We start from the raw sequence: 15,585 nt of genomic DNA on the forward strand, positions 1-15,585 counted from the left end.
GTTAAATAGAAGTAATGAACATCAAATAGCCTACACAGTTCAAACACAATATGTACAGTGAGGGAAAAAAGTATTTGATCCCCTGCTGATTTTGTATGTTTGCCCACTGACAAAGAAATGATCAGTCTATAATTTTAATGGTAGGTTTATTTGAACAGTGAGAGACAGAATAACAACAAAGAAATCCAGAAAAACGCATGTCAAAAATGTTATAAATTGATTTGCATTTTAATGAGGGAAATAAGTATTTGACCCCTCTGCAAAACATGACTTAGTACTTGGTGGCAAAACCCTTGTTGGCAATCAGAGGTCAGACGTTTCTTGTAGTTGGCCACCAGGTTTGCACACATCTCAGGAGGGATTTTGTCCCACTCCTCTTTGCAGATCTTCTCCAAGTCATTAAGGTTTTGAGGCTGACGTTTGGTAACTCGAACCTTCAGCTCCCGCCACAGATTTTCTATGGGATTAAGGTCTGGAGACTGGCTAGGCCACTCCAGGACCTTAATGTGCTTCTTCTTGAGCCACTCCTTTGTTGCCTTGGCCGTGTGTTTTGGGTCATTGTCATGCTGTTTTCAATGCCCTGGCTGAGGGAAGGAGGTTCACACCCAAGATTTGACGGTACATGGCCCCGTCCATCGTCCCTTTGATGCAGTGAAGTTGTCCTGTCCCCTTAGCAGAAAAACACCCCCAAAGCATAATGTTTCCACCTCCATGTTTGACGGTGGGGATGGTGTTCTTGGGGTCATAGGCAGCATTCCTCCTCCTCCAAACACGGCGAGTTGAGTTGATGCCAAAGAGCTCCATTTTGGTCTCATCTGACCACAACACTTTCACCCAGTTCTCCTCTGAATCATTCATTCATTGGCAAACTTCAGACGGGCATGTATATGTGCTTTCTTGAGCAGGGGGACCTTGCGGGCGCTGCAGGATTTCAGTCCTTCACGGCGTAGTGTGTTACCAATTATTTTCTTGGTGACTATGGTCCCAGCTGCCTTGAGATCATTGACAAGATCCTCCCGTGTAGTTCTAGGCTGATTCCTCACCGTTCTCATGATCATTGCAACTCCACGAGGTGAGGTCTTGCATGGAGCCCCAGGCCGAGGGAGATTGACAGTTCTTTTGTGTTTATTCCATTTGCGAATATTCGCACCAACTGTTGTCACCGTCTCACCAAGCTGCTTGGCGATGGTCTTGTAGCCCATTCCAGCCTTGTTTAGGTCTACAATCTTGTCCCTGACATCCTTGGAGAGCTCTTTGGTCTTGGCCATGGTGGAGAGTTTGGAATCTGATTGATTGATTGCTTCTGTGGACAGGTGTCTTTTATACAGGTAACAAACTGAGATTAGGAGCACTCCCTTTAAGAGTGTGCTCCTAATCTCAGCTTGTTACCTGTATAAAAGACACCTGGGAGCCAGAAATCTTTCTGATTGAGAGGGGGACAAATACTTATTTCCCTCATTAAAAAGGCAAATCAATTTATAACATTTTTGACATGCGTTTTTCTGGATTTTGTTGTTGTTATTCTGTCTCTCACTGTTCAAATAAACCTACCCTTAAAATTATAGACTGATCATTTCTTTGTCAGTGGGCAAACGTACAAAATCAGCAGGGGATCAAATACTTTTTTCCCTCACTGTAACAGACCTTTTAGGCTTATATATGCCTTAAATATCACACAATGTCTGGATGCAATATTCTACCCAGGAATATTCAACACTGAAATCTGTTACTCTCGTTATTCCAAATGCATCTGCTGACAAAAATGACATTCATATTTGTCTTTAATGAAGGGTTTGAGTGTAATGGTTTTCTATTGGTGTATCCTGAGATAGCTCCTCTCTGAGAACCTCTTCTCGCAGTGTGTACTGGTGAACAGCCTCTCTCCTGTGTGGACCTTCAGGTGCATCTTCAGCGGGTGCTGGCTGGATCATTTCTTCTCACAATGGGGTCAGCTAGAGGATTTCTCCCCTGTGTGGACCCTCTGGTGCCTCTTCAGGTTGCCAGCATGGGCGAAGTGCATGTGACACTGGGTACAGCTGAAGGGTTCCTCCCCATTGTGGACACCCTTATGCCTGATAAGGTTACTCAGGAAGGAGAAGCTCTTGTAACACAGCTTACACTTGAAGGGCCTCTCCTTGGTGTGAACAGTCTGGTGTTGCTTCACATAGTTCGCCTCAGAGAAGCGCTTCCCACATGTGGGGCAGGCATACGGCTTGTCGGCGTCCGTCCTAATGCGTCGCTTCCCACATTGTGACCCAGAGGAGGTAGAAGCAGGAGCCACCACCCTCAGGTGGTTAGTCTTTGAGCTCACTCCTTGACCTCTAGCCATTGTTTGGGTGTTGTTGGAATTGTGTGCTGTGTTATAAGCTAGGTACCTCTTGTGTTGAACGCCCATCCTGACCCTGTCTGTATTGATGGGGTAACCCTGAGGTAGGTGAGGAAGGCTAGACTCAGGTCCAGGCCTTCCATGAACCCAGTCACAAGGCAATTGACGAGACCCTGAAGAAGAAGACAGACTTGATGATAGACTACCACCAGGGGGTTCACCCACCACTCTCTCTGAAGGCTGAAGCCCAGGGAGATCTGCTCTGTTCATCATGGATACTGTGGTGTTTGTATCATAGGAACAGGAGGGTCCATCTCTATCAGCCCCAGGCCCTGCTTCATCCCTGCACTGAGACTGTGAAGAGAAGGGTCTGGGCTGCAGACTGGATCCCTGACTGGAGCCTCTGTCTCTCTGATGACCACCAGGACTGAGGTTGTTCAGTCCACCTGTCCACTGGTTGTGTTCTGTGTGCTGGTGGGGTCCTGGTTCCAACTCAGGAAGGAAGAGTGATGGCTCCTGATCCATGATTCTGATCCTGGGCCAGGGTTCGTGACCAGCCACCTCAGAGGTCCAGTCTCTCCCGCCAGCAACACCGGATATCAGCAGGTCCTCATTGACTGCAGACTGTAAACACAAATTGTACAGAAGAGCATATCAAAGTTTATATAATAAATTATTTGCTATACACACAGAAACATGACACTATAAAATGTTAACCACAGTCAAGCCCATCTCTAAGACCGTGATTAAAGTACCTAACAATTATTATAAAACGATTCTGTATGTGTTGATTCAAGAATTAAGCACAATGTTTTGGTTCGACTGAGATAAGGGAAACTCAGTTCCTGCAATGATACAAAAATAACCAAGTCAGTCAGCACAGAGTTAATTTTGTATTTAATTTCAATAAAATGGTCATACACTCACAACTTTGAAGTACGGTACTTTTATTGCAAAAACGATCGTGACAAGTACATCAACTTTTCTCACTATGGTAACACTTTCGATTTTCTGTAAATCTGGTACCCTCGCTTTGATAAAATTAATTTTAGTATACTTTGGAAAAGGTTCAACATTACATTACATACAGTAATTCACAACTTCCTGTCAAATAAACATGAATTAAGGCACCATCATTATCTTACTATAAAACACCAGTATCAACCTACATTGGCTTGCGAAAGTATTCACCCCCCTTGGCATTTTTCCTATTTTCTTACCTTACAACCTGGAATTAAAATTGATTTTTGGGGGGGTTTGTATCATTTGATTTACACAACATGCCTACCACTTTGAAGATGCTAAATAATTTTTATTGTGAAACAAACAAGAAAAAAGACAAAAAAACAGAAAACTTGAGCGTGCATAACTATTCACCCTCCCAAAGTCAACCTCCTTCAAGTTGGATGGGTTCCGCTGGTGTACAGCAATCTTTAAGTCATACCACAGATTCTCAATTAGATTGAGGTCTGGGCTTTGACTAGGGCATTCCAAGACATTTAAATGTTTCCCCTCAAACCACTCGAGTGTTGCTTTAGCAGTATGCTTAGGGTCATTTGTCCTGTTGGAAGGTGAACCTCCGTCCCAGTCTCAAATCTCTGGAAGACAGAAATAGGTTTCCCTCAAGAATTTCCCTGTATTTAGCGCCATCCATCATTCCTTCAATTCTGACCAGTTTCCCAGTCCCTGCCGATGAAAAACATGGTGTTGAGAGGTGTAAGGTTTGCGCCAGACATAGCGTTTTCCTTGATGGCCAAAAAGCTCAATATTAGTCTCATCTGACTAGAGTACCTTCTTCCATATGTTTGGGGAGTCTCCCACATGCCTTTTGGCGAACACCAAACGTGTTTGCTTATTTTTTTCTTTAAGCAACGGCTTTTTTTCTGGCCACTCTTCCGTAAAGCAAAGCTCTGTGGAGTGGTCCTATGGACAGATACTCCAATCTCCGCTGTGGAGCTTTGCAGCTCTTCAGGGTTATCTTTGGTCTCTTTGTTGCCTCTCTGATTAATGCCCTCCTTTGCTGGTCTGTGAGTTTTGGTGGGCAGCCCTCTCTTGGCAGGTTTGTTGTGGTGCCATATTATTTCCATTTTGTAATAATGGATTTAATGGTGCTCCGTGGGATGTTCAAAGTTTCTGATATTTTTTTATAACCCAACCCTGATCTGTTCTTCTCCACAACTTTGTCCCTGACCTGTTTGGAGAGCTCATTGGTCTTCATGGTGCCGCTTGCTTGGTGGTGCCCCTTGCTTAGTGGTGTTGCAGACTCTGGGGCCTTTCAGAACAGGTGTATATATACTGAGATCATGTGACAGATCATGTGACACTTAGATTGCACACAGGTGGACTTTATTTAACTAATTATGTGACTTCTGAAGGTAACTGGTTGCACAATATCTTATTTAGGGGCTTCATAGCAAAGGGGGTGAATACATATGCACGCAACACTTTTCCGTTATTTATTTTTATACTTTTTTGAAACAAGTTATTTTTTAAATTTCACTTCACCAATTTGGACTATTTTGTGTATGTCCATTACATGAAATCCAAATAAAAATCAATTTAAATTACAGGTTGTAATGCAACAAAATAGGGAATACGTCAAACGCCAAGGAGGATGAATACTTTTGCAAGGCACTGTAAAGGGAGAAGGTTTGTCACTCTTCACGAGTGAAGCATTTTTACAAACACCATCACACCAACCATCACCATATAATCTACTCTGCCTCATCATACTCATTCTTTCCTCAGTTCACCTCATCCAGTTCCCTAGATCATCTAAAACCAACAGAATGAACTACAAACAAACTAGCTAATACTACTATACATGGGCCGTGTGCATTTTCTGCTGGTGTATCCTGAGGTAGCTCCTCTCTGAGAACCTCTTCCCGCAGTGCGTACAGGCGAACGGCCTTTCTCCCGTGTGGACCTTCAGGTGCATCTTCAGCTGGTGCTGGTGGGAGAACCTCTTCTCACACTGGGTGCAGCTGAAAGGTTTCTCCCCTGTGTGGACCCTCTGGTGCCTCTTCAGGTGGTGCTGGTGGGAGAACCTCTTCTCACACAGTTGGCAGCCGAACGGTTTCTCCCCCGTGTGCATCCTCTGGTGGATCTCCACCTGTTTAGGGAAACTAAAGACTTTCCCACAGAACGAACACGGGAAACGCTTCTCTTTGCCACCGGATCTCCTGATAGCATTACTACTACTGTCATTTGTCAATGGGCTTGTGTAGCCATTTAGTGTTGAGGCACTGGCATTGTCTGAGGTCTGGTTTAACATAAGGAGAGTGTGAGGAGGACGAAGGCCAGGGAGTGTCTGTGTTGTCACAGGATCCATGTTCCCGTTGATATATCCTAAAGAAGGCAGGCTGAAGGCAGCACCTGTTAGGGGGTTAACCTGAGGCATCTCTGATTCACAACTATAGGAGCAGGACGGAGCATCGCTAACCAAGTCTGTGACTGTTCTCTCCCGCCGCATACGGACACCTCCCCGTTCCCGCAGACCAAATATACGCCTCGCCCTGGTCACAGCCAGTCTGTTGTCATGGAGACTAAGATCGGTTGTTGTTTTTTGTTCCACTGTCTGTTTCTGGTTAACAGTGTTGTTCCCCAGCCCAGAGTTGAGGACGCTGTCCCATCCACTGACCTCCACTATGTCGCCTCTGGTCCTGGCCTGCTCAGTGATGTTGTCCCCTTGGCGCTTGGCTGCAGAAGTCTGGTTCTGGGAATCCAAGATGGCCTCCCAGTCTCCTCTGTTAGCCTCCAGCCAACCACCTGCAGGAAAAGGTTAGAAAATAGACTTTAAAAACATGGCAGAGAACTCTACATATATAATTTTTTCCATCAATTACCTGGTTAAGTTCATACATTATAATGTTTGTTTTTGTATGTAAACATAAGTTGTATTGATTTCATTTTATGAATGAAGAAAAAACAATAGCCATGTGCATCACTATTCCCATTGAAGATCTATTACTGTATGTAGGCTATATGTATTTCTCCCTTACCTTGCTCCCCCATCTTTAGTCCACTCAGCAGGTCAATGCTCTCTGGTCCATCTTCTATTGTCTCCTCTTTGACCAGCAGCAGATCAGGCTTCCCATCCTCCATGTCTACTGACTGTAAGAGATACAGAGTGAGAGGATGTTAGATCAAGAAATCTGATATGAGCACCCTGCTATGGAGCATCTTGAGGGATTGCTATGAGTACTATGCAAGCATGTTAGTTGGTTTGATACTATGCAAACCTGTTATTTATTTAGATTACTTGACACTCTTTAATGGTTTGATAATTCAAAGGCATGGTCCCACACTTAAGACAAAATTATTAAAACCTGGGCCCGTATCCACAAAGAGTCGCAGAGTAGGAGTGCTGATCTAGGATCTTTCCATATCATCTTATTCATTATGATCTAAAAGGCTAAGCTGATCCTAGATCAGCACACCTACTCTGAGAGGCTTTGTGGATACGGGCCCTGACCTAATACCATTCAGACAGTAGTTTACAGTGGGCTCACCTCAGTGAGACTGTGTGTGGTCCTGTGCTGCTCAGCTGGTTCCTCTGTGGGTTCAGGAGGAGGTGTAGTCTGGTTGTCCTCCATGACCATGGTCCCCTCAGGGTTCCCCAGACCCTCCTCACACCCCTCCTCCTTCACCAGCAGCACCTCTGGACCCTCCTCCTCCTGGAAGAGACAGTTGATACAGATTACACAGACACACACTCCCTCAGGTACGTACAAACACACACACAGATAATGAACAAGTTCAACATGGAGTGTTTACCCATCCCCACTACATTTGAGTCCTATACTATAGTTACAGAATTACTTCATTGTAGTTGAACCCATTATGGGGGACATAAATATGTTGTTGTGGATAAAAATAAGTCAGCTATGATAAGTCAAATGTCATCATCAGACAAACCTGACTAAACTATTTTGACGTGTACAGTAGGTGTTTGTTAGTGTGTGGGTATCACAGGAGGTTGGTGGCACCTTAATTGGGGAGGACGAGCTTGTGTTAATGACTGGAGCGGAATAGGGTGGAATGGTATCAATTACATGGTTTCCAGGTGTTTGATGCCATTCCATTTGCTCCGTTCTGGCCATTATTATGAGCCATTCTTCCCTCAGCAACCTCCTGTGGTGGGTATCTGTAGGTATATTTAGTAAGTGTATATTGGTTATAACGTCATGTTTATGCAGAATAATATACAGATGTGATGTATACTAAAGAGAGCTTCAATGAAAGTCTTAGAATGAAAAGTCCCATTTTGTGTTTATTAAATATAAACATGTTTTAAATACACCATATGAAAACCACACATACAAATATCTCAGATACAAATCTGTATTTACGCGATAAACTGCATTTAGTTTCTCATTAAAAGTGTTTTGGGAATTTTTTTGGTAGTTCAATGGAAGCAATGCATTTTTTAGCACCAAATGTACAGTAGAGACTTTTTAGGCATATATAGTATTTAGTCAGCCACCAATTGCGCAAGTTCTCCCACTTAAAAAGATGAGAGAGGCCTGTAATTTTCATCATAGGTACACGTAACTATGAAAACCAAAATGAGAAAAGAAAATCCAGAAAATCACATTGTAGGATTTTTAATGAATTTATTTGCAAATTATGGTGGAAAATAAGTATTTGGTCAATAACAAAAGTTTCTCAATACTTTGTTATATACCCTTTGTTGGCAATGACACAGGTCAAACGTTTTCTGTAAGTCTTCACAAGGTTTTCTCACACTGTTGCTGGTATTTTGGCCCATTCCTCCATGCAGATCTCCTCTAGAGCAGTGGTGTTTTGGGGCTGTCGCTGGGCAACACAGACTTTCAACTCCCTCCAAAGATTTTCTATGGGGTTGAGATCTGGAGACTGGCTAGGCCACTCCAGGACCTTGAAATGCTTCTTACGAAGCCACTCCTTCGTGGCTTAAGCAGGGGGACACGTCTGGCACTGCAGGATTTGAGTCCCTGGCGGCGTAGTGTGTTACTGATGGTAGGCTTTGTTACTTTGGTCCCAGCTCTCTGCAGGTCATTCACTAGGTCATTGTGGATACGGGGTGTGGTTCTGGGATTTTTGCTCACCGTTCTTGTGATCATTTTGACCCCACGGGGTGAGATCTTGCGTGGAGCCCCAGATCGAGGGAGATGATCAGTGGTATTGTATGTCTTCCATTTCCTAATAATTGCTCCCACAGTTGATTTCTTCAAACCAAAGCTCCACAGCGGAGATTGGAGTATCTGTCCATAGGACCACTTTAGGCCGTACACTCCACAGTGCTGGGCTTTAAGGAAGAGTGGCCAGAAAAAAAGCCATTGCTTAAAGAAAAAAATGAGCAAACACGTTTGGTGTTCGCCAAAAGGCATGTGGGAGACTCCCCAAACATATGGAACAAGGTACTCTGGTCAGATGAGACTAAAATTGAGCATGTTGGCCATCAAGAAAAACGCTATGTCTGGCGCAAACCCAACACCTCTCATCACCCCAGGAACACCATTCCCACAATTTTCTTTTTGAGCAGATGGTCAGGGAGCTGGAACATAATTACAAATCACTTCTAGACTGCAAATTGACCACAAGAAGCCAAAACAGATCTAGTATTTGACAAAAATATAATCATTTCAAACCTTGCTTAAATTTGCATATGATCACATATTTCTCTCTATTAAGCGTGGGAATACTTTGGAACAGATTTCCAAAATTAAAATCACTTGGAGCGGATTTTCTGCTGTTTTATGTCCAACATGTAAAAATATGCTCCGAAAACTTACCCGCAGGCCACCAGTTGGGGAACCCTGGTCTACGTCATTTCGCAGAGTCTACCTTTACTTACGTAGTGTTGAATATTCTACCCAGAAATATTCAACACTGAAAACTGTTTCTCCAAATGCATCTTTGGACCTTTTCTGCTCACATCAATTACAATACATGTTTGTTTTTAATGCAGGGCTTGATCTAACACGTCAGAAGCTATAGAGTGGAATGTTTTTTTTGATGGTGTATCCTGAGGTAGCTCCTCTCTGAGAACCTCTTCCCGCAGTGCGTACAGGCAAACGGCCTCTCTCCCGTGTGGACCTTCAGGTGCGTCTTCAGCAGGTGTTGGCGGGAGAACCTCTTCTCACACTGCGGGCAGCTGTAGGGTTTCTCCCCTGTGTGGACCTTCTGGTGCCTCTTCAGGCTGCCAGACTGGGCGAAGCGCATATGACACTGGGGGCAGCTGTAGGGTTTCTCTCCTGTGTGGACCCTCTGGTGGATCTCCACCTTCTGGGCGCAGCTGAAGCCTTTGTTACAGAACATGCAGAGGAACCGCTTCTCTTTACTAGTGCCTGATGTTGCTCCCCCTCCCTGAGCCTGGGCTCTAGCCCTGTCGTTTGAGTTCAATACCTGATCGAAAAGGACACTCCCGTGTGAATCGGAAGGCCCCATCGACGTGGTCACTAAACTTTCCCTGTAATCTAAGAAATCTCTGCCCTGTGAGTGTCTGTCTCCTAGGTGACTATCTGCATTCCATGTGGGAGGAATGTCACCCTCCACTTTCACAGTCACTTCATCTAAGACCAGACCCTCCCCTTTCTTATCTAGGCACCCTTCAGAGTATACACTACTACTGTACCGGTTCCAGTCCCCTCTAGACAGATCAGTCTGTGTCTCTAAACCCAAGGGTATGTTGCCTGGGTCCATCTCTGTAGTGTAAGAACAACACGGATCATCGCCAGCATCTAACACATCACCTGAATCGGGATTGGAATGAACCGTCCTCGGGCTCGGGTTACCGTAAAGTAAATATTCTGAGCTGGGAGCAGGAGGACAGCCCAGTCTCTCCGGGTCTGACCTGTGGTCAGGTCCTGTGTGTAAAAGCCTTTGTGTTACAGTTAAAGTCTCTGTGTCGGTCTCTGACTTGAGGACGGTGTTCAGCGTTCCACTGACCTCCGTGATGCTGTGTCGGATCCCGGGCAGCACTGGGGCGGGGTCCTCCGTGGCTACAGGGGGCGCTCCAGCCCCTCCAGTCTGGATGTCTCTGCTGTGCCGTGGGTCCTCCTCTTCTTCAGACCTCTCCTGCTTGACCCCAGGACAAGCAGCTTCTGTATCTGCAGACTGACACAAGAGAGGACGTTATAACCGGTATATGAGTTTAATTGGATAACAATGTCGTAGGGAAGCCTCACAAGCTCACCTATGGCAGATACATGAGGATGTACATAGCTTAGGGGACCATTTTTGAAATAAAAGGGACACATTTGATTTACAAAGTAACTGTAATTTTTTATGCAACACTATTACACTAACCTCTATCATGATAACATGCTGGGTTGAGGTTCCACTCCCCTCATCAACAGTGATTGATTGGTCATCTCTCCATGTATTGTGTCCTGCTGGCTTCACAAAGCTCCTGTGTCCTCCAGTGAGATGTCCTTCACCTGAGAGAGTGATTGGGGGAAAAGAGGTGGTTAGGTTACTTACTGTCAATGCTCAACGCTATGTTGTACACTATTGACAGTTTTGACACGGTCTAGAATTGGCAAGGATGAAAGGTAACAGTTCACATAACTTCTTGATATACTATATATAGATCAATTATGTTCCATGCATCACATTGTTTTCATTAGGTAAAAATAATAGGAAATGCAGTAAATCAATAATCTGGTTAGAATATTATATGTTGTCTTTGCGCAAGATAGCTAAGTAATCAGGGGAATTATTGCATACTATCCAAAAACGGACCAAGACCCAATTCTGGTTAACACACCTAGTCACACATGTGCAGAAGTGAACGGGGCGATAGGCCCCGCTGAAAAATTTACCTCTTTCCATTCCTCTGTATCGGTCGAGGATCTTGACACTACTGGGACGACTGGCGAGTGCGCGCTCTCGCATTGTCCTCTCTGCACGCTCCCGTGCCATCTTCAGTTCCAGTAGCTGTAGTTTCCTCCGCAATGCCCTGTTTTCTTTATGGCTTTGAGACATTTCCAAACGAAAGACTGCATAGTCGTCGTCTACGAGTTTACAGATATCTGCCACGGCTGCATTCGCTAGCAGCTCCATGATGGAGGCTATTTGTGTGTGAAAAACCATGCAGTTAGCCATTGTTAGCTAACGTTAGCAGCTAGCTAGCGTTACCTAGATAACGTCTATCAAACAAGTCCTGTCTCCAACGCAAATTAAAGACTACATGGAGTGAGTATTCAATGCTGTGCAGTTAAATTAGTCATATTTTGAGTTCCATGGTGTTAATAAACTTCTAAATAACGACAATTAAAAACCGCCAACGTGGAAATTGTTCTTGGTCACTGTTCACGTCCGTTTACACTGAAGAGAAAGGATATTAATGGCGGCGTCATAGCTCAAAGGGTGTGGCTAAATGAAAAGGAAATGCGCGCTGTTCTTTGAATTACGGTACTGATTAATACGTTACACATCAAGTCTCCAATTCATAAATATCTTTCAAGCTCAGTGCAGACTTGTTTATAAAGAACAGTGTGTTAACAAGAACATAGTATAGTAGAATTCAATATAATTATTTTATCCATCTACATCATCTCATTAAGGTAAATATGCAACTGTCCTTTATCTACAGTGCCTTGCAAAAGTATTCATCCCCCTTGGCGTTTTTCATATTTTGTTGCATTACAACCTGTAATTTAAATTGATTTTTATTTGGATTTCATGTAATGGACATACACAAAATAGTCAAAATTGGTGAAATTGCTATGAAGCCCCTAAATAAGATCTGGTGCAACCAATTACCTTCAGAAGTCACAAAATTATGATCTGTCACATGATCTCAGTATATATACACCTGCTCTGAAAGGCCCCAGAATCTGCAACACCACCAATTAAGCAGCACCATGAAGACCAAGGCGCTCTCCAAACAGATCAGGGACAAAGTTGTGGAGAAGTACAGATCAAGGTTGGTTTATAAAAAAATATCTGAAACTTTGAACATCCCACAGAGCACCATTAAATCTATTATAAAAAAATGGAATATGGCACCACAACAAACCTTCTAAGAGAGGGCCACCCACCAAAACTCACGGACCAGGCAAGGAGGGCATTAATCAGAGAGGCAACAAAGAGACCAAAGATAACCCTGAAGGAGCTGCAAAGCTCCACAGCGGAGATTGGAGTATCTGTCCATAGGACCACTTTAAGCCGTACACTCCACAGTGCTGGGCTTTACGGAAGAGTGGCCAGAAAAAAAGCCATTGCTTAAAGAAAAAAATTAGCAAACACGTTTGGTGTTCGCCAAAAGGCATGTGGGAGACTCCCCAAACATATGGAAGAAGGTACTCTGGTCAGATGAGACTAAAATTGAGCATGTTGGCCATCAAGAAAAACGCTATGTCTGGCGCAAACCCAACACCTCTCATCCCCCCAGGAACACCATCCCCACAGTGAAGCATGGTGGTGGCAGCATCATGCTGTGGGGATGTTTTACATCGGCAGGGACTGGGAAACTGGTCAGAATTGAAGGAATGATGGATGGCGCTAAATACAGGGAAATTCTTGAGGGAAACCTGTTTCTGTCTTCCAGAGATTTGAGACTGGGACGGAGGTTCACCTTCCAGCAGGACAATGACCCTAAGCATACTGCTAAAGCAACACTCAAGTGGTTTAAGGAGAAACATTTAAATGTCTTGGAATGGCCTAGTCAAAGCCCAGACCTCAATCCAATTGAGAATCTGTGGTATGACTTAAAGAATGCTGTTCACTCGCGGAACCCATCCAACTTGAAGGAGCTGGAGCAGTTTTGCCTTGAAGAATGGGCAAAAATCCCAATGGCTAGATGTGCCAAGCTTATAGAGACATACCCAAAGAGACTTGCAGCAAAAGGTGGCTCTACAAAATATTGACTTTGGGGTTGGTGAATAGTTATGCATGCTCAAGTTTTCTGTTTTTTTGTCTTATTTCTTGTTTGTTTCAATGTGGTAGGCATGTTGTGTAAATCAAATGATACAAACCCCCCAAAATGCCAAGGGGGGTGAATACCTTCGCAAGCCACTGTAGCCTAGGTTTACTGTCTCTCTAAAAACAAGTATTTACAAGCCTGTTTCAAATTCAAGTTAACAAAGGGTTAATGAGGGGTATGTTAATATATTTGTTTGGGTTGCAAATTGGATTCCATCGTACATTTCTTGAATTCTTGTTGTTCTTCCAGTTTTAAAATGTTTATTACATTTACATTTTAGTCATTTATCAGACACTCTTATCCAGAGCGACTTACAGGAGCAGTTAGGGTTAAGTGCCTTACTCAAGGGCATGGACAGATTCTTCACCTAGTGTCTCTGCGATTCAAACCAGTGACCTTTCCCTCTTAACCGCTAGGCTACCTGCCGCAGTTATTTTTTGTTTTTGTACCTGTTTGACATAGCCAGGAGTTAGTAATATAAGCGTTTCGCTGCAGCTGCTATAACATCTGCTAAACTGTGTAAGTGACCAATAAACTTTGATTTGATGTTTATTACCCTCCTAAACAAAAGTAAACAGGTCATACACGCTGACCCAGTTTGTAGAGACCAGTCAGTCTGGAATATCAAGTGTAGGTGCACTTTAGTACATGTTTAATATTTCACCTCAGTCATAACATGACCTGAATGTATTTTATAGGCCATTTACTACAAACAGCTTGAGGTCAAGGACTGTAGACTAAACACAGTAACATGGTGACGAACACTGCCTTACTTATTTGGACAGTTTAATTTGGCTCTATACCCCCATTCCAGCATTTTGGATTTGAGATCAAATGTTTCCTATGAGGCGACAGACAGATCATGTTGTGCCCAATATAAATGAATGGTAATTAATGTAGTCATTTTGAAGTCACTTTTATTGTAAATAAGAATAGAATGTTTCTGCACACTGCTACATTAATGTAAATGCTACCATGATGATGGATAATCATGAATGAATCATGAATAATGATGAGTGAGAAAGCTACAGAGGCAGAAAGAGAAGATGCTGTAGACCACCGAGTGCTAACAGTAAGTATCTGGATAATGTGTGAAATACTCAATGGTGTATGTGATAGTAACAGATAGGTATATTTTCTGGGTGACCTAAATATTGACTGGTTTTCATCAAGCTGTCCACTCAAGAAAAATCTTCAAACTGTAACCAGTGCTTGCAATCTGGTTCAGGTAATCATTCAATCTACATACAAACAGCACAGGAAATAAATCATCCACGTGTATTGATCACATCTTTACTAATGCTGCAGAAATCTGCTCTAAAGCAGTATCCACACCCATCGGATGTAGTGATCATAATATAGTAGCCATATCTAGAAAAACCAAAGTTCCAAAGGCTGGGCCTAAAATTGTTGAGGATAGTAGCGGACTATATTGCCACTCCTATTTGCCATGTTTTCAATCTAAGCCTACAGGAAAGTGTGTGCCCTCATGCCTGGAGGGAAGCAAAAGTCATACCGTTACCCAAGAATAGCAAAACACCCTTTACTGGTTCAAACAGCCGACCAATCAGCCTACTACCGACCTTAAGTAAACTTCTGGGAAAAATGGTGTTTCAACAGATACAATGCTATTTCACAGTAAACAAATTGACATCTGACTTTCAGCGCGCTTATAGGGAAGGGCACTCCACATGTACGGCACTAACACAAATGACTGATGATTGGCTAAAAGAAATGGAAAAATATTGTGAAAAATATTGTGGGAGGTTTTTTGTTAGAATTCAGTGCAGCTTTTGACTTTATCCATCATAGTGTGCTGGTGAAAAAACGTATGTGTTATGGGCTTTACATCCTCTGCAATATTGTGGATCGAGAGTTACCTATCTAACGGAACACAGACAATGAAAGCCTCTAACTTAAACCAGGTAGAGCTTGGCATACGTCAAGGTAGCTGTCTTGGCCCCTTAATTTTTTTAATTTTTTTTTACAAATGACCTGCCACTAAAGCCTGTGTCTATGTATGCTGATGATTCAACATTATTATATGTCACCTATCACAGCAAGTGAAATCACTGCTACACTTAAAGAGCTGCAGTCAGTTTTAGAATGGGTGGCAAGCAATAAGCTAGTCCTAGTTTATTAGGTACCCCACACCGTTCACGAAAATGGTTCGCTCCTACAGACAGTGAGCCATGTGGCCGTGGCTTGCTATATAAAGCAGGCAGACAGGCATAGAGGCATTCAGTTACTGTTCGTATGGGCAAAACGAGTGACCTAAGCGACTGAGCATGGAATGATCATCGGTGCCAGGTGTGCCGCTTCCAATATCTCAGAAACGGCCAGCTTC

At 43.5% G+C, this 15,585-nt stretch overlaps 1 protein-coding gene across 2 annotated transcripts; it reads right to left on the reverse strand.

Annotated features, from left to right (window-relative positions):
- Positions 1–1,534: 1,534 nt before the first annotated feature.
- LOC311110313 (uncharacterized protein) lies at positions 1,535–11,640 on the reverse strand. Of its 2 annotated transcripts, XM_084188851.1 has the most exons (7): positions 11,134–11,640; positions 10,619–10,749; positions 10,259–10,426; positions 6,838–7,002; positions 6,328–6,439; positions 5,967–6,094; positions 1,535–2,950 (listed from the first exon to the last, which is right to left on the reverse strand). In XM_084188851.1, the coding sequence occupies exons 1-7, from the start codon at positions 11,414–11,416 to the stop codon at positions 1,949–1,951; spliced, it is 1,989 nt and encodes a 662-aa protein (XP_084044977.1). In that variant the 5' UTR covers positions 11,417–11,640; the 3' UTR covers positions 1,535–1,948. The 2 variants fall into 2 exon arrangements, with proteins under 2 accessions (XP_084044977.1, XP_084044978.1); XM_084188852.1 differs by lacking the exon at positions 1,535–2,950 and having other exon boundaries at positions 3,260–6,094.
- Between the last annotated feature and the right edge of the window lie 3,945 nt (positions 11,641–15,585).

Source organism: Coregonus lavaretus, assembly GCF_964263955.1.
Source record: "Coregonus lavaretus genome assembly, contig: SUPER_35_unloc_3, whole genome shotgun sequence".
Classification (NCBI taxonomy): Eukaryota; Metazoa; Chordata; class Actinopteri; order Salmoniformes; family Salmonidae; genus Coregonus; species Coregonus lavaretus.

Excerpts from the sequence above, each read along its gene's own strand:
- LOC311110313 (XM_084188851.1), bottom strand. The coding sequence starts at position 11,416 with ATGGCTAACTGCATGGTTTTTCACACACAAATAGCCTCCATCATGGAG. Across the intron at positions 10,750-11,133 it reads ATACAGAGGAATGGAAAGAG|GTGAAGGACATCTCACTGGA; the intron begins GTAAATTTTTCA and ends TCACTCTCTCAG. Across the intron at positions 7,003-10,258 it reads TCCGACACAGCATCACGGAG|GAGGAGGAGGGTCCAGAGGT; the intron begins GTCAGTGGAACG and ends TGTCTCTTCCAG.